The 24945-nt window shown below is 39.8% G+C and overlaps 2 protein-coding genes across 3 annotated transcripts; one reads left to right on the top strand and one right to left on the bottom strand.

The window, feature by feature from the left end:
- Window positions 1-8412: 8412 nt before the first annotated feature.
- LOC306822993 (mitochondrial basic amino acids transporter-like) lies at window positions 8413-15621 on the bottom strand. The gene is made up of 4 exons (XM_079342333.1): window positions 15271-15621; window positions 11799-11842; window positions 11088-11171; window positions 8413-9940 (listed from the first exon to the last, which is right to left on the bottom strand). Exons 1-4 carry the CDS (start codon window positions 15296-15298, stop codon window positions 9170-9172), a joined length of 927 nt encoding a protein of 308 aa, XP_079198459.1. The 5' UTR covers window positions 15299-15621; the 3' UTR covers window positions 8413-9169.
- A 181-nt stretch (window positions 15622-15802) lies between these two features.
- On the top strand, window positions 15803-19818 carry slc25a47a (solute carrier family 25 member 47a). Of its 2 annotated transcripts, XM_079342351.1 has the most exons (7): window positions 15803-16206; window positions 16493-16536; window positions 16634-16705; window positions 17090-17260; window positions 18275-18539; window positions 18632-18789; window positions 19420-19818. In XM_079342351.1, exons 1-7 carry the CDS (start codon window positions 16170-16172, stop codon window positions 19438-19440), a joined length of 768 nt encoding a protein of 255 aa, XP_079198477.1. In that variant the 5' UTR covers window positions 15803-16169; the 3' UTR covers window positions 19441-19818. The 2 variants fall into 2 exon arrangements, with proteins under 2 accessions (XP_079198477.1, XP_079198476.1); XM_079342350.1 differs by having other exon boundaries at window positions 15804-16206; window positions 18632-19818.
- The last annotated feature ends 5127 nt before the right edge of the window (window positions 19819-24945 follow it).

The raw sequence follows: 24945 nt of genomic DNA, 5'->3' as shown, positions 1-24945 counted from the left end.
TCTACTGTACTTTTCATGCATGACTTTTCTAAGTTAAAGTCTGGATACTTCTTCCGCCTTTATATGAGTGTTAACCCTGATGTGTGTTTGAGTCTAATTGCCTATTGATTTCAACAGTTGAAGTGTTCATTGCGTCTTTTTTGACTGACTTTAGTTGTTGACCTTGGTTGCACAAACATAACATGTGCTGCAATTAACTTGCTCGTTCTTTCAGCAGTGCGAGGGAATTTATTTCTATTATTTGTTTATCATTAAGTTCTCCAAACAAAGGCTAGTTTTTGTGGATTAGAGTGGATATGTGCAGACGGGCGCGGACAGTAGATGCAGGGAGGAGGCCTCCAAGTCTCTGTCTGTTTCTTCACTGTATCACTTTTAACACCTCCTCTGCTGCCTTTTGCAGGTTTTCAGTAATCAAGGCCTTTTGTTCCACACACGCACAACAATCCTGGTGACCGTCCCCCTACCCCCAGCCATTCCTACTGTAGACCCACACTAACACACACACACAAACACACATCAGGGGACAGCAGCATTTGGCCCCCACTGATGAGTCCACTCCAAGTACTTGGCAGACAAGCTGGTGCCTGAGTTCACCGGGGTTCAAGGCTTTGACCTGAAGCTTATCAGCTGTTTGGACAATGTGTGAGTGTGTGGGGGGTTTACAAAAGAATGGGCACAATTTCATCACTTTGGTTTGTATTTCTGACACTGCAAGCTGAGATAAAACATCTAGACACCCACTTGTTAAAAGGTATGGTAATATAAATGTAAATAAAAACTTGTCTCTCTTTTTACGGAGCTTCCTTCTTCTGTCACCCTTAACATAAAATCCTTAGCTGGGGGTATTATTGAACTACGAGCAGCAGCATTACCTTTAACTTAATCTGTATTTTGAAAGAATGATTATGAAATTTGTTGTGAGTTCATTGCATCATGTTAGAAGTTACAATGAAACCATATGACTACTTTCTTCTGACCTTTTCCTTTTAAAATCAATGTTGTGGATTAAAGATTTTGGTGAAATGGGGATTATTCAGTATCACCGTGAATGAGCGCCTTCCAACTGAAAATATGGTGTAGTCTGAGGAGTGTGAAAATTAACTGTTTAATTTTATTTTTAGATATTCAGCTTTTAGTGTGAATTCAGGGAAATTTCAGTCACTTTCTTATCCTGAACACTTTAAATTTTGCTAATGATTGTTTAAATTGCACATTCAAAAGATTTTCTGTCAACTTTCATCCTGTTTTCACACAATGAAAATCTTCCTTTTCATGTAGTACAAGGGCTTCCTTTCCTGTTCCAGCCACTCCACAGTATTCAAATCCCCCGTTCTTGTCAATGTTTGTGTCTTCACCATCTCTTCCACCCCCTCAGACTCTTGGCTGCAGCCAATCACACACCTTAGGTGTGTAGATTAGATGTGCTGCACTGCACTGTGAACACAGTAGTGGGCTGGCTGCGAGCATTTAAAATGCAAATAGGGAAACACCGGGACCGGCTCCGGCAGTCTCTCACCTGCTGTGACTTAGTGTATGTGTGCGTGCATATGTGAGTGTGTGCATGTAAGAGTGTATTCCAGCAGGTAAAACGTGAATAGAGCCAACATAGGTCAGATCCTAAGTAAATCTAATTCAGCATGATTGCATTGGACTAATAGCAGGTTTGTGTACAAGATGAAGTGTTATGTTTAGCTTTGAGGCTTGGCAAACTGCATGTTTCTAAATTAAAGTCAATACACCTGTAAATAAAATGCCATGTTACCTTACATAACACTATAAAAACTGGCTGGTTGGGGTTTTACTCAACAAATCTAGCAACATATATCAGAAGTTCCTCAGCCTTGCATGGACAACAAAAGAAATTCAGTCAGTGCCATCAGTGACTTTCAAGATTAAAATAAATTTGCAGTCAAATGTAAAATAGTACAGACGAGTCAAAGAGCAAAAATACCTGTTAGGACATTTAGTTCAACCACAGCTACAGGACAGGGGTTTTAAATTGAGCAAAATACATAATTATAAAACGTTACAGACAATTGGGCGCTCACATGGACAAACAAGTCATACAATGTCATTTTCATTTGGTGGAGGAAACTATTTATATAGGACACAAGCGTACTCGGTAGACTCACACTCACGGACAAAAACTCTCTCAGAACCAACAGGAAGCATAATTTCAGCATAGACCACATCATCTTCGTTTACAACCTAACAAAACAAAAACACAAACAAATGCTCTTCAAATGGTTAAAACACAAGTTATTTTGCTCTGTGTTTTATTTCGAATACAGTTTACTTACATTGTTTGTACTGATTGTGTAACAAGACTCCTCAGGCAGCTGTTGGCCTAGAAAAAGAGACCAATGTGTATTAAGTCTTGTCTCTTTAAGATCTCTGAAGACGTTTATGAAATTAAGTAGAAAAAAAAATACAACATATATTTATGTGTCAAAGGTATTAATTACTGAATTAAAGCCTGATGCAACATTGCTTAATCATTTCCCTGATGTGTAGCTGAGTGAAAACAGGACTTGTGTGGTTTTGACACATATAATGAGTCAATCATGCTTGCTTCAGAACATTTGTGTAAGATGCTGTCTACATGTGGACACATGTCTGGAAGTGACTCCATACATGCATAGGCATGTCCTTGCATTGGTACCTATATGGGGGTAAATTTATCATCTTAGTGATTTCTACAGAGCCTTTCTGTAGGTTCAGGATGTTAAGTAGAACTTACTTCTTCTTCTTTTGTTCACAACGTACACTGCGACAAGCACTGACAAAACTGCACATCCAACTAACCCCACAGTGAGGCCGACTGTTTCCTGGCTGCCACCTGAAAATGCAGATAAAAATCAAATAATATTACAATAAGTCTGAAACAGAGAGCAAAGAATACACATTAAGGGGACCCTGGTCTTCTATAATTTTGATTTGATTTGTTCATTTAGCACATACAGAAGAGTGCAAGGAGGGGAACGAAGCCGAATGAGGCTTATACAGAGTTCCACCCCTGTCTGCATTCAACATTAACAAATATAAATAGGCTTTAAGGGCTAACAGAGGATACTGAAGATGCTGAAATGGTTTTCTGTACAGAACAAATCTGAAAATAAAACACATAACAGGGAAATAAAAAGGTACAAAGACTTAGTCCAAATAAGGGAACAAGATTTAAAAAAAAGAATGGAATTGATTATGGTTCCATATTCTTAATGGTACATTTTCTTAACTGAACCATCATTTGCAACGTTGACCTTTTGAAGAATTAAATTAGACTTAAATTCAGAGATGTCCTTAACCTAATTAATAAAATGTTTAACTGTGGAAATAAGTCAACTCAAGTGGAATAATTTTTCTAATCTGGATGAATAAAATCAGCTTGATCAGCAGGAAATTTCCCCTGCTGGACATTGAACAGAATGCAGATTTAATGGGCTTCAAATGCTTTGACTTCCCTTTTGATAACGCCACTGATACGTCTCTGAAGATGGTGCATGGAGGGAATCACTTCGCCCCCCCATTATGCCTCTGTGACTTTCAGATTGAATGAGAAAGACATTGTTTGGCTTGTAACAGCAGTCTTGGGCTTGTGTTTTACTTACAGATATTTAGATCTGAGTCCTCTTTTAATTTAATGATTAAAAAGACAGCAAATGAACATGCTTCCAATATATCAAAGTAATCTTTTATGTTATCAACTCACCACTAGCTAAATAGTGCAGCAAATAGAATTATGATTGACCAGAATAAGAGGTTTAACCGTGAATTTTATTTGGATGAAAAATAACAAGCTGTGCTAGAATTACAATGTCTACATTATGTCACGTCTCTTTATAATCATTTAAACTAAGATGTCTCTTAGTTTTCCAACATACCTGTAAAAAACATATTTTGGGATTGGCAACTAGCTGGTCTGTAAAGAATCATACTGTACCTGGACTTTGAGGTTCTAGGTCATTAATGAATCCTCTCCCTTTTCCTTTAGGATCTACAAAGAAATCAAACATGTCATTAAGGATTCTCTGCATTAAACATGCAGGATTATGTTGTTTAGGATCATTCATACTGACCTGGGACTCTGACACAAAACTCCACTGAATTAAGGGATTGACCTCCCACAGTCGCCTGGCACCTAAACGTCTCTTTTACGGGACCTTGAAAGGTTACAGTTAGAGTTGTATCACAAGAAGACTCCTGTTTTATCTGGTGTTGTGAGTCTCTTTGTATCTCATCACCGGCTTCATTCACCCACATCAGGTGAACATGTTGTTGCAGCTGCGTGTAGCAGTGTCCCTGCTGTACATAAGTGAGGAGGATACACTGCAGAGACGCTGCGTTACCCGGTAAGAGGTTTACCTGTGGGCCTTCTGAGAGGGCTGACAGAAGAGAAGAAGAAAAAAAACAAAGACAGAAAAGAAACAAATAAGTAATATTTTAGATGTTGAGGGCACAGATTTCTATGGAACCCAACATAGCACACAAAATAATAATTTGTGTAAACAAGGTTTTTTGGTTTTTTTTTTTTTTTTCACTTTTTGGGACTTTAAGGGCTCTGTAGATTTGCCTTTTTCCTGACACAGTAATAACACCAAAGTCGTTCATCCATTCTCACATTAAACATTATTATTATTGTCATATACTTTAAAGGTTTTTGTATTTTGTATGGACTTTTTATCATTTCCAAGTCTGGTTCTTTTATTCTCATTAGACTGATTCTAATTGATTTATTTTAGGTTGTGTTTCATATCTAAGTTCTTATGTGTAGATCACTGGTGTCTGTTTGTCGCTCTGTTTTATTTATGTATGTTATTGACAAGCTGCTCCATAAATTTCCCCTTAGAGGGATTCATAATTTAGTGATTAATAATTGAATTGATTGTTCTCACTTGTGTAAGGAGAGAAGACATTCAGCCTTTGTTTGCAGTGATGACGTCCAACATCCTCTGCTGTGGGTTCTTTGAACTGCAAAGTGCAGTGTGAGTTCTCGTTCTCTAAAGTTGGATATTGCTGGATTTCTCCTTGACTGATTATGGCGATGTAATCATGTGTTTTCTTTGTGCTGAACTGCCAAACATGAAAGCAAACCAACTCTTGTTCACATGGATATATGATCTTGTAACGGGATCCAGCAGAAATCAAGCCATCTTCTCCAATAACACCTGCAGAAAGAAGTTTTTTTTTTCAGTGTAAGATTCTCTGCTACACGTCAAAGAAGAGATTTTTTAAAATCAAGTTACTAACACAGAATTGTGTTGACTTTTCACTTACTTGCTTTGAATACATTTAGCAGCAGCAGCAACAGCAGTTTAATCCCAACGTAAACGATTTCAGCCATCCTCTGTTCTAATCCTTTTACTGTGAAGAGGCACACTTCGGGTTCACTGTTTTCTTACTGTTGGTTAACAGAAATGTCCTTCCTGTGTTTGCCAACATACACATTATGCTGAAGTAACAAAGAAACACAACTTTACCAGAGACTGGTCAGTGGTCCTGAGAATAATATGAACAAATCTGACAAAAACCTGAACACTTGGACATCATCAGTAGTGCAAAGTTATTCATATTTACAGTATAGTTACAAAATTTATTTGAGTTTATATTTGTGTTTTTCTTTAGACTACAGTTTAGGCGATGTGGATTTATCAAAGGATGTCTGTAACTATAGGATTTTGTGACCTTCAGCAGTGTTGATTAGACTTCTGTCTTTTGTCTGACAGTGACAGCATTGGGATTTTGTAAGATTTGTAAAGAAGTTTCTTGATTAGATCTGATTAACGTCAGATTTGAAATGAAAAACGAACTATCTAAAATCGTTCTAAAAGATCTACCCCCTGTCTGTCACATAGGGTGACTGTGAAGTGATGAAAGTTGATGAGAAATGAACAGAACTGTTATTCTACTGAACGCCTGAGAAAAATATTTATTATGTAAAAGAAAAACAAAGGAAGCGAGGCTGTTAATATCAGTTTTGTCGTTGCTAAATATGCTTATGCTATTACTATTTTTTTTGTCTAAAATGTAATTATTGGTTAGGATAAAATGACCAATACTAAAATAATGAAGAGGGTTTTTTTGCGATTGTAAACTGCGGGGACGGGTAAACAAAACACGTAACTTAAAAAAAATACATGGTGACATTACAACCTGATTGTTTCATTAAAACCCAACAGCAAACCACAATTTAAATTATGTTGAATTGTCCCTTTAACACGTGGTTGCAGTTACCACTGCCCATCAAGAGGTGTCACCCAATCTACATTAACTGCTTGATCAATCTTTATTTTCCAGCGCACCTTCTCGTCTGCAATCGATTTCTCAAGTTAGAAGCAACACTGAAAGTTAACTGATGAACGTATTTGTCACATTAACAATGTCATATTTGTCATCAGTGAATATTGAAATCAGTGTCCTCACCAGAGGATAAGGCAATATGGGGGTCCATACGAAAATTTGACAAGCCCTGTCCTCTTCCTTTTTAAGGGAGAAAACTATGAAAGGAATTGTTTGTTCATGAAAGAAACTAAATTAAAACCCCACTTGATATAATGCTAAAGTGTAAATATGAATTGGTGTAATTATGGACTAGATAAAAGTTGCCCTGAATGGTGTGATACGGATTCCCTTACCTATATGACTCACCACTCCACTCTTCTTCACTTTCGTGCACACGACATGAACAGAGGGCAACATGAACGGAAAGGAATTGGTCAAAAATAAGAGGTCAAACTGACACCATGTTGCAGTGAATAAACCCATGAAGTCTGCCCTTTTCTTTTTCTCGGAGCATTAGTCAGACGTGGTGACGCTTCAGGATTGGATTGTACATCAATTTAGCGCAGACTCACTGTTGTGATATATTTGTTGTTGTGGGCCTCGTACCAGATAGGGTTGGATCAAACACAAGCAAACAGTTTTTTGAATGAGTTTTTATTTACCCATTTGTACAGATGCTCAGTGACAAATGTAGACAAATAGGAATATGTTTGACTAGGTTACAAAAATATGAAGTATCAGTGTTTCATATAGCATCTATTCACTTAAAGAGCTGACACAAGTGGCTCACACCAAGTCTCTTAAAAACTTCTCAGACACTCAGGGAACCACAGGTCTACTTCAGGCTGAAAAATAGATGTTATACTATATATATATATATATATATATATATATATATACACAATACCACTTCAACGCTATATCACCTCAATAGCAACATCCGGTACATATTGCATCCTTCACAACAGATGTATTCAATGTCTGTTTGAGACTAAATCTACATTATTGAAACATAGATAACAGTCGCTGTTCAGAGGTGGAACACAAGCAACATCTACAGACAGAACAAATATCCCTTTCTTTAAATGTTCAACTTTCATCGGTCATCATCACACAGCATCAAACCAGAACGCAGCCTTCTAGGTCTTCAAGTATCTATGCAGCATCTCAGCAGCAATTTTCACAACAAGGAACATCTACATTTAAACAGCAGGGCGCAAAGAAATGACATCATCCTTCAATGTGTTCAGGTGGGATACATTCATGACACTGTTCTACACAATATCACCAAAAGTAAAAGTAAGAGGAGGGCACACATAGCAGTGTCCAAAGTTGCTCATATCGTTGTTCGGGGCTGGTGTCCACTGTCTTTGGTCATAGAGTGTAGAAAGTAGTCATACAAACATCGCAACAGCTGCTTGATATTAGTGCTAGTTTTAGAGCTGGGGAAGCTTTTGCACTTTACAGCAAGAAATAAAATATTAAAATACAGAAACAAAATGATTGGATGTTGACCCAGCTCATGCAGAAAGCAGACAATTTAAACTCATCAGCAAGACTTTTAAATAAATAAGCAACTATAAACACTTCATAAAATAAATTATAAAAAGGCCCACATCCAGATTAAGTACAGTATACAAACTATTGGTGCAAGTTTAGGGAAACAAATACTTTAAATATTTCCACAGGGACACGCCATGCTGGTCAATAATAAAACAAAGCCTCAGAAAAGATTGACTCTTTTTCTAAAGGCTTTTAAGAGCTTTTTTGGACTCAGTCCATTCAATCTTTCATCCATCTCATGAGTTATTTAGTGCCAAAAAGAGTCCTGGGGCAAGTTCGGGGTACAACTGTGAGATTGTAGAAAGAAATGTTTACACATTTCTCCAATCACAATAAACTTGAAACAAACAGAGTTACTTTGTCAAAACTAAGATACTTGAAGCATCCGTCAGCCCAGAGAATTAAAAAAAAGAAAAGAAAAAGTAAAACAAAGATTAGCAGGAGCAGTAAGGTTCCAGGTGTAGCGCCAGTTTCCACGTCTGGACTGGGATGCTTAAGCAGAAGAAAAGCCAGAATGATGAGACATTACATGCAGCCAGACTGACGGACAAAGAAAAGATAATAGCGATCTACTATTGTCACGCAAATTTTTACTTTACTCCACGTGGAGCCTTCAGACCAGCGCATTTGTGGAGAACATGAGCTGTGTGGACCATCAGTGCTTCAGTGATCATCAGAAAGCTGCAGTATGATTTTTGGTTTGAATTATACACACACACGTTTAGTTCTTCACACGTATCAGATGCGACACTCCCTCTCGCTTGCTCGGCTCTTCAGAGGATACGGTTCAGCTGCAGTTAAGTGCTTCAGCTTCCTTCACAAAATTGAAGTGTTCATTTCACAAGGCAGAAGTAATTTTTCCAACAGAGTATATATATATATATATATATATAAAAAATATCTGTAACATATACAGATGCAGTTTAAACTCTACGTTTCAAGATGATGTAAGAGATATGGATTGACTATAAGACGTAGCCACACCATCAGTTTGGCTCAGGTACAGATCTGGATCAGTGTCATACAAGAGACTTATGAAAGATAAAAAAAATGCAGTTTAAAACTTTTTTAGGAATCTGATAGCTTCAAATGTCCTTCAAATAAGAGGGAACACTATCAGTTTCACAAGTCTGCATCATCAGTGAGCAAGCAAAACATAAAATTCCTGTTAAAAATAAACAACTTTTTCCTTTGTTTAAGATGTAAAAACAACAGTTTGTATAAACCGGGTTTTATTCTGACTCAGTGTCGGGAATGACTGGTCGACTGAGAGACAGTAATAAGGGTTTTTGTATTAGAAATTTACAAGGGTGAGACCTCAGTGCTGTCACAGGCTTGAGGGTTGGGCCTGCTGCTGGATCTCTGTGTGATGGCCTGGCTGGGCTGCTTCGCAGTCTTTAGGTCCCGCCTCCACCCCTTGAGCGTACATGAGGATGAGGGTGACCGTGGCGAAGGTCGCCGCGTTCACGGGGAAGGCTCGCAGCAGCGTTGAGGTGAGGCCTCTTGTGAACACCATGTAGCCCTCTCTCCTGATACTCTGTCGCACGCAGTCAGCGATGCTGCTGTACTGGTTCACTCCACCCACCCCGTCTGCCTGCAGGCGTGATTTGATCACATCTACTGGGTAGGTGGAGAGCCAGGAGGCGATGCCAGCCATGCCTCCAGCGAACAGCAGTTTGGGGATCATGTAGCGGTCGTCTGGCTCACAGCCGAGGCTGCGTGTCATAACGTCATAGGACAGGAAATACACACCGAAGGCTGGTGTCTCTCGGATGAGCGTGGTCAGCATTCCCCTGTTTACGCCCAACAGACCCTCCCGGTTGTAGATGCGGAGCAAGCAGTCGAGGGAGTTCTTGTACAGCTTCCTCGAAGACTTCTTCTCTCCGGTTCCCTGCATTTGCATGCGTGTTTTAGCCAGCTCCATCGGGCAGCAGATGATGCACTGGATGGCACCTGCTGCTGCACCGGCGAGGAACTGGTTCATGGGCGTGTCATGTCCCAACAGCCGCATGGTGTTTCCTTGAACGCCAAATACTAAAGCGTTGATGAATGTCAGGCCCATCATGGGGGATCCAATGCCTTTGTACAAGCCAAATATCTAAAGATTAGAGGATTAGAGACGCCATTAGACAAGTTGTGATACATTTCAACTCATTAAATCAAACCTTATTTTTTTTGAGCCTTGTGCATGCTTACTTAAACTGGGCCAGTAACTATAGATTAGTATGCCTTTCAGTTACATAGCCTCAAATGCTGCTATTACAGTCCTGATGGGCAAAGTGTCCTAAAACAGGTTTTGTCACACTCTATGCAGCTGATTTTTAAGAGAACAGTAACTATCAGCTGTCACTTTTAAAATTATGATTTTGTTTAAGTCTGAATCTATCAATATCACAATATCAATAAGAAACTCATTTTTCCCCCCCTTTATTTTAAATCTATGAAACCAGACTCTTCTTTGTGACTACTGGGACACACGGTGATTTGCCAGTTCAGAGTTTTCTTTGAACAAAATGCTCCTGAGTCACACTGCTCGTACAAGCTGCTATGCATTTACTGTGCTTGTTTACTATCAGGCGGCAGAGCGGGGCTAGCAGGCCCATTCACGGGAGCTTCAATGGCTTTAGCCCCAGCTAGTGGCGGGTGGTTGTGTTGCAGGTTGAGCACATTGAATAAAATATGAATCATTTGGTTAACCGACGAGTATTTCGGATGCCGGCTCGTGACTCAACGCCTCAAAATGAATCTGAAAGAAAAAACGTTAATTATCCTTTCCACTTGGGACAAAATTGACACTATTCCAAGGTACAGAATATAAGATTATTTAGGAAACGAGGAAACGTGAACATAACCAAACATGTCTGACCCACATTTAAACTTCAGCTCTATCCCCACCTAAAATGTCGTTTACACTTGCACCCACAACTTAAAGTGGCTCCTTCTGCCATGAGACCAAGTGTGACATAACCCTACTATCAGGTGACTCTGACCTCACTCAGCTCAAGCCATTCAAGATGGCTGTGCTGTGCATGCTAAAGATAGGCTGTGTCCAACATAAGATCTGCGTGGTGTCATCCAGGCTCACAGATTCCCAGCCAAGAAAGACAAATGTAAACAACTACAAACCCTCAAAGGAAAACACTCCTTACAAAATCAGCTCAAACGACGGGAGAATAAAACAGAACAGAACTATAAATCAGATCATCTCAGCAGCAATTATAGTTCTCGGATTTGATGGGACGTACCGTCTCCTGTCGTATGATGGACTGGAAACAGTGGAAGGTCCCCCGGTACAGAGGCTTGTCGATACTCTGGACCTGCAGTCTCACCTGCAAAAGAAGACGCCCCTCAGTGATCAGTTAAACCTCGCAAAACCCAAACTGTTTCCTTATTAACAGACACAGAATCCATCACAATAGATATAAGATCAACTTCTTTTTAGCTTGAGCATTCTCACATACAATTTAATGAAAACAGAGAATATCTGTTTGACTGTTTCGACAGTGTTTCTGTGTCTTTCCTTCTCTTCTTTAGTTCCTTCTTTCCACTATGAGGAGAGAAAGTCATGTGCCTCTGGTTCCTCTAGTCCTTTTGGATCCACACTCCTACAGGTTGCACATAATCTTTGTGTTTCGGAAACTTCTATGATGCTTTGTCTGTGTGGTTATGTTGTAGATCTACATGACATAGATGTAGGTCCAGGCTTCACCCAGACCATGTTCACAGAACTGGTCGCACCAGTTGCTCTGCTTTGGGACGAGTTCTTCACTCAAGGGCCGAAGGACAGAAAGCGCTCTATATGCTGTACAGATAATAATGTCGCTCCCTGAGGCTGATGGGATTTGTGGCTGAAGGTTTGTTTTAAAAGAAGTTTACTTCATTAGAGAATTTCCAAACAAAGCCAGTACTGTTGTTCATTAATGACACTGTGCCTTACAAAAAAGACCTCTGCCCACCTTGACTGTGTCAAAAGGATGTCCAACCAAGACTCCAGCAGCACCTGGGAACAAAGGGAGCAACAATGGGAATTATTTACTTTTACCATTTCATCTCTCTCTGTGATGGAGGCGTATTGTTAAAATCAAGTACAGCATTTAGCACAAGAGTTGCCATTGTTCTCATTATTTTATCAAAACATCATATGTTCTTGTTATAATCCTGTCGTTTTGCTCATTCTTAGAAAACCTTTTTTTTTTGTGTGTGTCAGTGATCTTTATACCAATCAGCAAACTAAACTCAGTGGTTGTGTTGGCCTCTGTTCGCTGTATTAGCATTTTTAAATAAACGCTGAGTATTTTATAAAAAAGTCTTTGTAACCTTCTTTTTTTAAAGCTGTTTTCGGATGATTTGGACCAGTTCTGCTGGCACAGCTTTGTAATTTAAGAGTATGATGCAGTCTCCTCCTGGGTAGCGACACCTTATCGAGCCAGAGCCAACCCACACGGGCCATCATCACCCTCTAAAACTTTCTTTAGCACTCCTTTGAATGTTACATAACTGAGCCTTGTGCAGCACAGGCCCATGTTCTGATGCCAGTTTGGCCTTCACTCTTAAAGTCCCTCGACTAAACACAAAATAACAAATCAGTTAGTATCTATGTGGTACACAGCAGTAACTTTTTTTTGTGTTCTATTTTGACAGATGGTCATAATATAGATAAGACAGCTTCAAGTAATCTGACAGGATCATGAGACCTCTGTGTTCAGCAGTCTAAAACTCCTCACTGCTCCAGTAAGCTTTTATCAATCAGTGCCACTCTCTGACCGCTCTGTCCTGATTGGTTGAGAGACAGGCCATAGCCCCTCGCCCCTGAGTGGTTGTGAGACCATGAACGTGTGAGAAATCTCAAAACAAAGTTTGATTAAAACAAAGCTGGAAAGCAACAACAACAAAAAAAAACTCAATCTGAAGATGAAAAAAAAAATCTTCCTCTGCTTGTGGTTTCCCTGTTCCTCCTTTGGTCACAACTGCTTTCACAATTGAGAAAACGGGAAAAATGACAAAAGGCACTTTCCGAGAACAAGCGTCCAAGAGGGAGGACCCAGCAAGAAATAAATGCCGAGTCAACAGCTTCTGGTTTTAAAATATTTTATATAAGATGCAGAACTGGCTGCCTTTCCATTGGACGGGTGAGTCCTTTTATTGTTTGAGTATATTATCAACACCACCACTCTCTTTTCGCCCAAAAGACACACCATGGCACAAGAGAATGGCCATCATAACGTCATAAGCCCTTACACACTATGAACTTTAAAGACAAGAAGACTCCTGGACACCTTCACGTTTTGCTTTTGATGTTTGGTTGGAAACTATAACAATCTGTTCCTTTCATCCATGATTACTCCCAAGAAACCATTTTGTTGCTCTCTATAGGAAGTCAACGACACTTTATTAAGGCTGCTGCTATGCACAGGCCATCATCAAACCTGCATGAATTATTGAATTATAAGTATTGATGACTTATTAATAATAACAATGCATTTTATTTAATGGCGAATTTCAAGCCACCCAAGGTCGCCTTACAGATGATAAAAGCAACGCAGAAGGTTCAAGCCAAACATAAAACAAACAAAAGATAGACTGTGCGGTGACCAGTTACAGTGAGTATGCCAGTTTAAACAGGTGGAATAGTTCCACAACCTTCTCATCATAAAAACAAGCAAGCGATTCAGCCCCCCCCCACCCAGTATATGAACTACAATGGACAACTATCATGTCCACAGACAAATCCAGAGAAAGGCTGTTGGCTTCTTGGAGTACGTTTCCCACATTTTGCCGTGGATACTTACATAATTAATTAATGATACATTGCATTGATATTTTGGACTGAATGAGAATTTGTTCATACCACTCTCTCCTTCTCTCTGTATGTCAGGTCTCATAAGCTCTACAGTCCAGTCAGGAGGGTGAAGTTTGTACACCGCAAAAGGATGCCAAGGACTGCGAGGACTACGAGTACAGCCCAGAGATCCCGTGCTGACAAGGGGTTGGCAAGGATGAGGAGGAAGCCTAATGATCCCCAGCAGTATGGGGTTTAGCTAGTGTCCCATGAACAACCATTCAGGAAGTGTTACAGAAACAAGTCGTCAGACAGTCATTGCACACTGTCATATTAGGCTAACCACATTACATTATCTGAGCAATATTCATGCATCCGACGCCTCAGCATTAGTGCACTTTTTTTTTAAACCAAAACACACCTATAATAGCACTGCATATAAGAAATGAGACATGGTCTGATGGGTCATCCTGGAAGGAGAACTACACACAGTGTTCAAGGCCTTCCATGAACACAGACCCAGAGTTATTTGCACACCTTCAAACAGAAAACAAACCAGACAGCTAATCCCACATAAGCACCTGTTGTGTCACCTGACCTATTTGTAAAAAGGGCCAATCAGGTTCAAGCCCTAGGCAGGAAAGGACACACGCAGGCGAGCGATTGACACAGTGACAAGCGGTCATTGACCTCGATGCAAAGAGTACAGGGAAAACAAACAGTGGAGTATGTTGCATCACATTTGTTATTAAAACTTTTTCTCCTGTGTCAACCCCTCAGTGTAAGGACAGAGGCTTAAACGAAAACATATCTGGTTTCTAAAGTGTTTTTGCTTTGCTGTGACCACAAGTTTTGAGTTGAGCATAAACTAGGATGCAAACAGATTCCCATTTCACTTAATGTCACACACACACACTCTCTCTCACACACACACACACACACACACACACACACACACACACACACACACACACACACACACACACACACACACACACACCTGTGTCCTTAACTGTTGAGAAGAGGAAGCATGGTGATTGGTCTGTAAAGGGGTGTGGACTGATTCATGCCCTCTGCTGTGCAGTGTGTGAAAACTTTATACTGCCAAGCTGTCTTATCTAGGGGCCTCAAGTTGCACTTGACGCTGTTAGGTAATTTTTTATTGGTAAGCACTTCTCTGAATCAGACAATGTAAACAGGGTGCACTGAACGTGACAGAATCCAGGTTTTTCTCAGTACTTTTAAACAAGAATTATTATTCTGCAGTCTATCCTGCTAATATAAGTCTGTGCACGTCTCTGCTATTCTCTGTAAGTCTGCAGTTTTCGCAGAGTTAGTCACTGAACACTTTCCAATGACATACAGTCTGAACATTTACAGTCATGGTCTGGCTCCAGCTTTAAATGCAATAAGAGTTATTTAACTAAATCAAAAATGTGGCGATATTGTGCCAACAAGCGGTGGGATTAAGAAAAAGCACTTGCAATCGTATGATGGAGTTGCATCACATTCTTCAGACTGTGCATTTCTCCGACCCGAAGTGTCGTTTCATCAAAGCTCGACCTTGCCGTTTCATCTCTAATCAAGGCCCTCTTTTTCACACTGTATCACAATGCATGATGAAGTGTGTGCAGCTGTCATTGACATACCTCCGATGCATCCCGCCACGAAGTCCATCGCCCCTCCTCACCTTGTAGAAGAAGAGTCTTGATTCACCTGAAGCTAAATTAAAAAGCTATTACGAAAATATGAAGAACAAAACGTTTAAACTGCCAACTTCCTCCTTTACCGGCCCGTCACCTAGTTACCGGGTTAGTCTTAAACTAATTTAACAAGCTATGTTTCCCTTTCCGGTTGTTCTGGAAGTTTCGCCTTTCTTCTTTTTATTCTTAAAACAGTCTCCTCCTAGTGACCTACACAAACCTAACGGACTGTTTCGGCGGACCAGCTCTCTGCCGACTATGCCAAAGAGGTCTATTTCTGTAGCATAGCGCGAGCTAGCAACGCCGGAAGTAACATGGGGAGGGCGGGACTCACCGGCCTCGGGGAGAGTTTCTACCCAATCAGAGCAACGACATGACGCTAACACCCTCGCATCAAATATAATCCTCTTCATTAATTGGTTGAATTCTGATTGCCGCCCAGTGTCGTAGATGCGTCACAGATGCCCGTGTGATGTTTTGCTTTCGATTGGCCTGTCTCGTGTCATTGAAGTGATGGAGGTTGTAACAACAGGCAGCTGTGGTTTGTAACCTAAGCTGAAACTAAGCACGCTAATTAAACCTTTGTCGTTAAGTAAATTAATAACAATAACTAACTTATTATCCAACGCCGAAGCCACGTTTTGATAAACAGAACCTTTCGGCTATCTTCGGGTAAACTCGGCCCCCGATGTTGTCACTTGACGCTGTTTGGCTCGTGGCGTGACACGCCTCTGCTGGACGTCATGTAACGGCAAAACATTCAAGGTTACCACTTTGCTGCACATGTAAGTGAAGGATGGCCTCGCATTTGACAAATATCTGTTGGCCAGTTTCAGTCTGATAGGATGCATATCGTTGATTTTGTGTCCGGATCATTTGCAGGTGAGTGCCATCTCTAGTCCCATGTAGTCTAGAGTTAGCACGAGTTTGCTATGTAGCTAGCTGCCATGTGTGCATAGTAGATTACAGCACACCATGTCAGAATAGTAGATTAACCCTAAAATCAAAACAAAAACTCATTTTAAAATATAGGTGGTAAAGGATCTACCGGTATACATCTCTGTATTAGCCTTTCTGTCATCTGCCCATCACAGAAAGTGTCATTGTCGTACTTTGATAGCTGCTGTGTCTGTTGTGTTCTTCAATCACTCTTTTATTCTGAGATCAGGGGCGTGTGGGGTTGCTGTGGGCTACCCTCTAGACACTGTGAAGGTATTGTGAAGAGAAATGTATTGAAACAGTGAAAATAAACTGCTTAACACTTTGACCCCTTTTTGACGTTGAAATTCTACCTTTTTTTTTTTTTTAGGTCCGGATCCAAACCCAGAAACAGTTCACCGGAGTATGGCAGTGTGCAGCCACAACTTTTTCACAAGAAGGGGTCAGTAGAAATGGTGGCGTTGATTTGATGTATGGCTTTTCTGAGATGACAGTATACAGCCTACAGTGTGCCAGTGGATTGAGATTTGGCTAGTGTGTGGGATTGCACAGGAGTCTCATGATGTGACATAGTTAGAGTCTGTAAGACCACTAGGGTCATTGTTGGTCATGTAACACTGAATGGTGCAACATGTGAACTACATATTTTCTTAGCCAAACTTTATTCAAGGTATCCATCCTATATAAGCATGAATGAATATGGTGTCCAGCGAGCCCTCATCGGGATAGAGATGACAGTTTAATTTAAGTGACATATTGGAATGCGGTTCTTTTTTCCCCCCTGATAATTGATTTGTCATTTGCTTTTTCTCACTTGTGTTATCAGGTACATGGCTTCTTCAAAGGCATGTCCCTACCTCTCACCACAATTACTATGACCTCTTCCGTGGTGTTTGGCACATACAGGAACTGCCTGCAATGTCTGAGCCAGTCAAGGGCTGGACCAAACACCAAACTAGATGTATTCGTGTCTGGTTTGGCAGCAGGTGTAGCTCAGGTAAGGGATGACATTTTTAAAGGGCTCTAATATTTTTTTCAATCATGTACCTTATTAGTATTCTTCTTCACTTTAAACGGGTAAATTTAACATTTCCCTTTTATCCTTAGCTGCTTTAATAATCATGAAATAGATTAGACTAATAGTAAACATAATTACAGATTAAACCTGTGCGGTTCACATTAACATTAGACGTATGCTTATATAACATAAATGTACAGAAAACATATGTGCTGATTAAAAGAGACCCGTAAACAGTTAAAGAGCCTTAGAAACAAAAAGTGCTGACCTTCTAGAAGTTAGTGTTGTTTGTACATGTACAGTGGTTCTTGAGGTGGAGGTAGGTTGTTCTGTAGGTTGTTCAAGTCCACCTCCTTTCCGTTTGCCGCTGCGTTTCGTGTCTCTGTCCGCTCTCACTGTAGTGAAGCCCGGTAGATCCACGTTAGCGTCCGGGGTGTCTTGAGTCAGCCAGGTTTCTGTGAGGCACATTAAACTGCACTCTCTAAATGTCCGGTTGTTCCTCACGAGAGCAGCCAGCTCGTCTGTCTTGTTGGTTAGACAGTTTACGTTCCCCATAACTATCACCGGAACCGAGGGCTTGTACCTCCATCGCTTAGCCGCTAGCTTAGCCTTTGCCTTAGCGCCGGCTCTGCTGCCTCTGTACCGCCGCCTAAGCTCCTCAGGTATCGGGTGAATGATGCCGGCTTGTCCCACTGTCCCGAGTGAGAGCAGCTTCTCCCTTGAATAAACAAGTTTTCCGCTGCTATTTCCACGAAAACACGAAAAAGTATCCATAGGATATATAAAGTTATACATAAAGTCTAGTATAAAAACTATAAAAGTAGAAGTTGGCACAGAGCCAAAAACAAACTAATAACACTTCAACACGCGTACGACAGGGACGGAGCTACTGACTGTGGGCCACTCGCGTCAGCGCACAGGGAAGAAGAAATGCTCAGGTTTTGAGGTATTCACTTTTGTGGAATGCTTTTTCCTTGCTCTCCCTTTCGCCAGATATCCGTGATGTCTCCAGGTGACATAGTAAAAGTACGTCTGCAGTGTCAGACAGAGTCCAAGCGTAAGGGAGCCAACATGTTAAAACTGAAGTACAAGGGTCCAGTCCACTGTCTGCTGAGCATCATCAAAGAAGAGGGCTTTAAGGGTCTTTACAGAGGAGTACTTCCCCTTATGCTGAGAGACGGGCCCTCGTACGCCACTTACTTTTTGACTTATACAACCATCTGTGAATGGCTGACTGACAGCAGCAAGAAAAGACCAGGTGAGTAAAGTCAATTTTCGTTCTGTCCTTGAGGACTGACACCAAGTTTTTATTTCACCTTCTTTCTGTCTGTAACTTTTCGTGTCCTTCAGAATGGAGTGGCGTGATGCTGGCAGGTGGTATCGCAGGAATGGTTGGTTGGACCATAGGAACACCCATGGATGTGATCAAAGCCCGTCTACAGATGGATGGAACACGGGAGGCAAGGCGATACAAGGGTTTTTTTCACTGCATCACAGAGACGGTGAGGGTGGAGGGTTTGGGTGTGTTCTTCAGGAGCTTAGGCATTAACTGTCTGCGTGCGTTCCCTGTTAACATGGTGGTGTTTGTTACATACGAGGCGCTCACTGGACTTCTAAAAGACCAACCTGGAGGTGTTGACCCACCTCGCATTGGGTTTGAATAGTATCGACTACCTCCAACATCTGTTTATTTTATTAATGATCTCAGCTTTTGCGTACAGAATGGAAAATACTTTTTGTGAGGTAAATGTCTGTTGCATTGCAATATTTAATTAATATTGTTATAATTATTGGAATTTTAAATCGGTTACATTATGATATTCAGTGAAATGGAGTAATGTCTCAGGAGTGGTTGTCAGTGATGTTGGTTCCATAGATTGTACCTACAACCCTCTGACCACTAGATGGCCTCCCTGGCCAGCTCATTACCTTATTTTTCTTCTTCTCTTCTTTTACATTATGTTTGCAACAGTAAAACAAAGTGAATGACTGCTTTGGTGAGAAATCTAAAGAATGCAATAAGAGATCTGAATATATTTAAGTCTTCCAAACTTAGAGAGCTTGGATTAAGAATAATGAAACTGCTGCAGCACGCACAATTTATATGATGCCCATCTGTATCCTATTTATATACACAGATACAGAGAGAGAGTGAGTGAGCATCCTCAAGAAGGCCAGGTTCTGACTTGAAGCTTGTTTACCACTGTTACGGGCTGCTTTCTTGAACAAATCTCAAATCTGTAAAACACAACTCCTGTGATCACACAATTAAACATATCTTTAACTTGTTTGTTTTTCTTTCCGTCCACCTCTATTTTGAATTGCAGAGGACATTTTAAGGTAATTTATTTGCTGTCAAGGTAGAGGTGAAATTTATTTCAGGTTTTTTTTTTTGTTTGTTTTTTTGACAAGGGAGTATATATACAGTATGTCTGTGATGATATGTTTGATGATAATCCTTGTCATTTATTATCCATATGAGGATCATAAAAATGTGAAATGTGCCTTCCATAATAAAACATGATTACTCAACACTATGAATCTCTGTTTATTTACTCCTGTCAACCGACACACATGGCTCAGTTGGTTGAGTCTGTTGTCTCCTAACCTGCGAATAAATGTGTTTGAATGGGATTAGTTAGTAGTGATGGACACTACATCTGTGCGTGGATGGGTATGAACAAGCTGTGAGCACTTTACATTCCTATTATGGTTCTTCAATTTATCTAGAATCAAGGCATTGTTATTAGGATGTAAAAACACAGATGCTAACCTGTAAAAACAAACTAATATATGATTAAAGGATTACTATTGTCATTTTTTTGAGCACATCTCCCTTGTCTGAGAGACATCTATGTTTATATGAAGTATGCATTACTTCTTATGTAACGTTATCTGAGCCGTGATGACATTTCAGTTGAGCACAAGGGATGAATAATTATATACACATCAAGTATTCATATAACTATAATATGAATAAATGATACTGATGTACATTGTAATAGTAAAGATTTGTAGCTTAAGCTGCACAATTTGAAGTGTAAAATATGAGTTGAATATCTGAAAGATGTTAGGTTTTTTTTTTTAAGATTGTTACACACTGACAAGAAGAAAAAAAATATTTCCTTAAACATTTAAATAACGATAGCCGATATGCCTCCTTACACTTTTGGTGAAAAAGCCTTGTTGAAATGAGTTCTGAATGTATGGATCAAATGTTTCTCTCTTTCTTGTGTCTTTGTACCACCATCTAGTGTCTGAATAGAAAACTGTCTTTTATTTCATATCTAGATTGCTGCTAGTGTTTCTTTGTCTGCAGCGCTGCGGCTTTGCTTCTACCTCGCCCATGTTTATGTCTACTTTTACTTAAAAGTAAAAGTAGACATAATGCTTATTTCAATTTAAGATACTTAACATCAGACAGTGTTTACGACTACGACACATTACTTTGATGGCAACCTGTTGCTTCTTCAGATCTGGACAAACGTGTTTTAAATAAATGCATAAACGAATCCTTCCAAAACATTGTTTCTGATTAGAGTTAAGGTCAGACTGAACTTTCCACAGCTGCTGACTGAGTTTAGAATTGTATGTTTTATCAGACTTGAGGGGAGCCATGCAGGAACAATTTGTGGCTCTGTTTTTTCCCATGTAGTCTGAAACCTAACTTGTCCCAGCTTATATGGTTCCCGCCCGGAAACTAGTGATGGAACTTTGATTATAACCACCGCATTTTGTGCTTATACGCTCTTGAATATATTATGTAAAATAAGATTGGCTGAAAGTGACACCATATGTGCCAACTTTTTTAAGGAATTTGGGGCACCTCCTATGTTGTCCATAAATTCTAAGAAACAGGAACAAACAAGGCTATTGTTCATTGGGATAATTAACTGAATCAGATTATCCCACAAGCACTATCAGTTGGAATCCACAAAATATTTGAGCTGATGGAGATAAACACCAATGCTCAGAGTAACATTATGTGAGCAATAACTGTACTTCCCCCTCCTTTTATTTGGGTTGTGGGTGTACACACAACTATGTACTTAATCACAAATGTAGCTGCATTTAAATAAATGGGAACCCAATAATATGTGTATTAATTGAGTGCTGGGTCACCAAAAGCTGTGGGAACACCTTCAATGTGGTCTTTCACTGAAGCCTGTCTGTCCACTCAATACAATGGATGAACCCATCTGTCCACAAACGTATTCTCTCAAGTGGTGTTTTAATGCTTGTGGTAAAGAAACTGCATTAAGCCATGTTATACCAATAAACACACAACACTGTGGAATAACAAAGCCCCCTCATTCGTTTCACTGAGACCACTGAGTTGACACAGCGGGAGTGTGAATGCAGAGGGCTTATGGGGTAAAGAAAGCAGTTATCCAAGAAAGATGAACCTTTTTGAACTTTAGCCTCGACTCCCTTCCAACTTTAACTGTTTCATTACACAAACGGACGTAATTGTAATAGTGTCACAAATTATGGTTGCTTTCTGACTTTGACGCTTCACCTTCACCATAAACCACATTCAGAAGCTGAGTTATCCCATTTCATCTGTTTGATTTGTGTACTGTTTTTAATCTGAATACCCAATATCACAGTCCCAGATCTCCTATGGTGTTTAAAAGTACTTTAGAGTTAGGCGTCAATTGTTTTCCTATTTAAAAACAATGCAGTGACCTGTTGCGCCCTGACTTATTCAAGAGAACTGTACCGTGATGGTTGTAATGCTTTACAAGTGACAGAGTTACTCAGTGGATAAATTGGAGTCAAGCTGGATAAAAGACCCTTGTGAGATCAGTTTTGAGTGAATTCTGAAAAGAATCAAAACCACAACCAAACACAAAGAGATTTCCTTTCTGTATGTTTATCGTCTTTGCTGTATTTCTCCAAATCCACCTTCATAGTTGTTTGAAAAATGTCCCCCAGCTCGGAAATACATAAGTCGGTAATACACTTTAAGTTATCAAATAAACAGATTATGAGGGATTGTGTGTGGTTCACGACCTTCTACCAACAAGAGCTAATGGCCTGGCCATACATAAGAGGGCCTGTGGTCTGTTGAATCTGTACGCCTTTATTTTAGTTCCAAACCAGCGCTGAGCTTCATAAACCGGGCTTTTATCACAAAGGGATAGTTGCTGAATTCTTGGAATTAGAGTCGGTACTGTGAAACTAGAAAAACCCTTGAATGTTGCCTTTGTTAGCTGCTTTTAATTAAAGCCTGCATGTCTTTCCCCCTTATGCAACTACAGTCCACAATTATGCAAGCATCTACAGATCTAGTTCAATAAAGTTACAGACTACTTCGTAATAAAATGTTTGAATTGAGTGACACCTTTTAACAAAGTGCAGAAATTTAAAAAGTGTTGGATTTGCATGTATTAAATGCTCCCCCATCAAAAATCAAAAGACAGGGCCCTGCAGTTTTCAGACAGATCCCTTTCTTGACAACGAGATGGTACCACTACTGCTATACAAAGCATATCATGCAACAGATGATTAACCACGTGATGTGTTGGCAGTATTATATCAGTAGGCTTATTGGTTTGATGACGTCTACATGACTCACACCAGACCAGCCTTTTATATCTTTCAACTGTTTCAGAGTTCATATGTTTTCTATTAAGAGATCATGTCAGGAACTGCCCTATAGTCAAAAGGCACATGCTGTGGACTGTTGTGAAAAATGAAAACATTTCTTCTGCATGAATGTTTTTTTTTAAACAAAGTCTCCTTAACTTTCTGCAGCGGTCCAAAGAAGTGCAGAAACACATGATAAAGCCACCTTCAGGGCTTGTGTGAGTGATTAATTAAATGATGGGCGTTCTCATGATCTTCGGAGAGCATCATTTTATTGTCAGATTCAGGCCTCAGTAACTACCACTTGGGCCCCCTTTCACCAATTGCTGTTTGGGCTATTTTGGGAGCACTGCGCTCCCCTGTTAGTGACGTGTGCTGCTGGGTAAATTTGCAGCTCCGGCGGCCTGGGCCTGCAACCTCAGATGGCATCAACCGGGAGAGGTGGGAGGGATGTGAAGGAAGGGAACATAGCAGGATGCTCAAAGGCTAAGAAGAGAGGAGGAGGACCTGGACAGAACATTTTATAAATACACTTATTTTAATGATGTAAGACCTAGCAAAAATGGAAAAAACACAAAATAACAAATAAACCTCATTGATAAAATCCATAAAACAAAGGCCTTTATATGGAAGTCTAAAGAAGGAATTTATTCTTGCATCAGATGAGTGAGACAGAATCATTCATGAGAAAAAAGAAACTCTTACTCTCACTGATGACTAACAAGTGTAGTCAAGAGTGGTGACTGTAATGTTTGAGGTGATGGAGTGGGGGCGCTATTACACTTCAAACTAAACGCAACCAACCAAAATGGGAAGGGAAAGAGAACACTCAATGCAGAGCAGATTGGCTAATGTGTGTCTGATACTTGTTTTGTCATTTCCATGAAAGAGGGCCTCATGACAAGCATAAGTCATAAGTGCTCATGAATGAAAAACAGCTTCCAGCATTTTATTGACAACAAGAACAGAATTTATCCAAAATAAACCATCACTGTAGCCTAAAGCCTTTAAAAAAAAAAATTCTGTTATAATGTGTTGAAGGCAATGATTTGTGAGCTCTTTTGAGATCTGCATGCACAACACACAAAGAATCACTGATTAATACTAGGAGTGGGACTTGATGAATTTTTTTTAAAGTAATTAACTCAGGGCTTTCTAATTAATTAATCGAAATTAATCGCATTTTAAGTCCATCACAATTTTTTCCCTAAAAAGCAACACTTCTCAATCTAAATGGATTTTGGTGGATGAATGAATACAATGCATGCGATTTTACTTGCTTCTAAAGCAAAATAAATATTCATAAAGCTGTTGGAGCTTGTTTGAAATAGTTTTTCTGCACAGCAGCTGGAAAGTTGGATCACACGATGCTATCTGTAGCACATTTTCTAACCCCTTATCTTCTACCACTCATAGTAATCTACAGTTCAGAGCAATGAATTTAACGAGTGAATTTCTACGTTTATCAGACATTGAATTATTAATTTTGGCCCTGAAGACAGTCAGTTGGTTGAGTTTAGGCTGCAAACGCTTCTTGTTTGTACTTTTGGCGAAGCTGGAGCTAAGCTAGCGATAAGCTAACTGTGATTAAATGTGTTAAAAAAATGTCCTCAGAGGAATGAGTTTAACGCTCATTAGAGTGATATGGTTCTATCTTTTATGAATCTCTGTGTAAGAAAACTAATGCAAGGTAAATAACTACAATTCAACAGTCAGTATAGAAAGTACAGTTAATGTTGTTTAAAGCCTCTAATATAATATGTACTTGTGTTCCTGTCAGATGGCTAAATTGCAGACCCAGTAGGCCTAACCCTTTCTACGCAGTGACTGTCAATAAAAACTGGATTTATGTTCATGAAACTGCAAGGCTTATTACAATACCGAAGAGGCAACAAGTTAGAGCTTTATAGAAGACTTTAAAACTGCTTTAGTTTGGCAACTTTTCACATCTGGTCATACAAGCTTTTTTTTTTTTAAAGAAATGCTTCTTGCAGATTCACTATTAACAAGAACTCAATTAAATACCGACTGGGATAACTTCTCATCCTGCTCTTTGTGAAGAGCTGAAACAG

Source organism: Symphodus melops, assembly GCF_947650265.1.
Source record: "Symphodus melops genome assembly, chromosome: 1".
Lineage (NCBI taxonomy): Eukaryota > Metazoa > Chordata > Actinopteri > Labriformes > Labridae > Symphodus > Symphodus melops.
This window is presented reverse-complemented; position numbering and strand designations above follow the sequence as displayed.

Excerpts from the sequence above, each read along its gene's own strand:
- slc25a47a (XM_079342350.1), top strand. The coding sequence starts at position 16,170 with ATGCATATCGTTGATTTTGTGTCCGGATCATTTGCAG. Across the intron at positions 16,706-17,089 it reads CAACTTTTTCACAAGAAGGG|GTACATGGCTTCTTCAAAGG; the intron begins GTCAGTAGAAAT and ends TTGTGTTATCAG. Across the intron at positions 17,261-18,274 it reads TGGCAGCAGGTGTAGCTCAG|ATATCCGTGATGTCTCCAGG; the intron begins GTAAGGGATGAC and ends CCCTTTCGCCAG.
- LOC306822993 (XM_079342333.1), bottom strand. The coding sequence starts at position 15,298 with ATGGACTTCGTGGCGGGATGCATCGGAG. Across the intron at positions 11,172-11,798 it reads ATCCTTTTGACACAGTCAAG|GTGAGACTGCAGGTCCAGAG; the intron begins GTGGGCAGAGGT and ends CTTCTTTTGCAG. Across the intron at positions 9,941-11,087 it reads CCATCATACGACAGGAGACG|ATATTTGGCTTGTACAAAGG; the intron begins GTACGTCCCATC and ends TCTAATCTTTAG.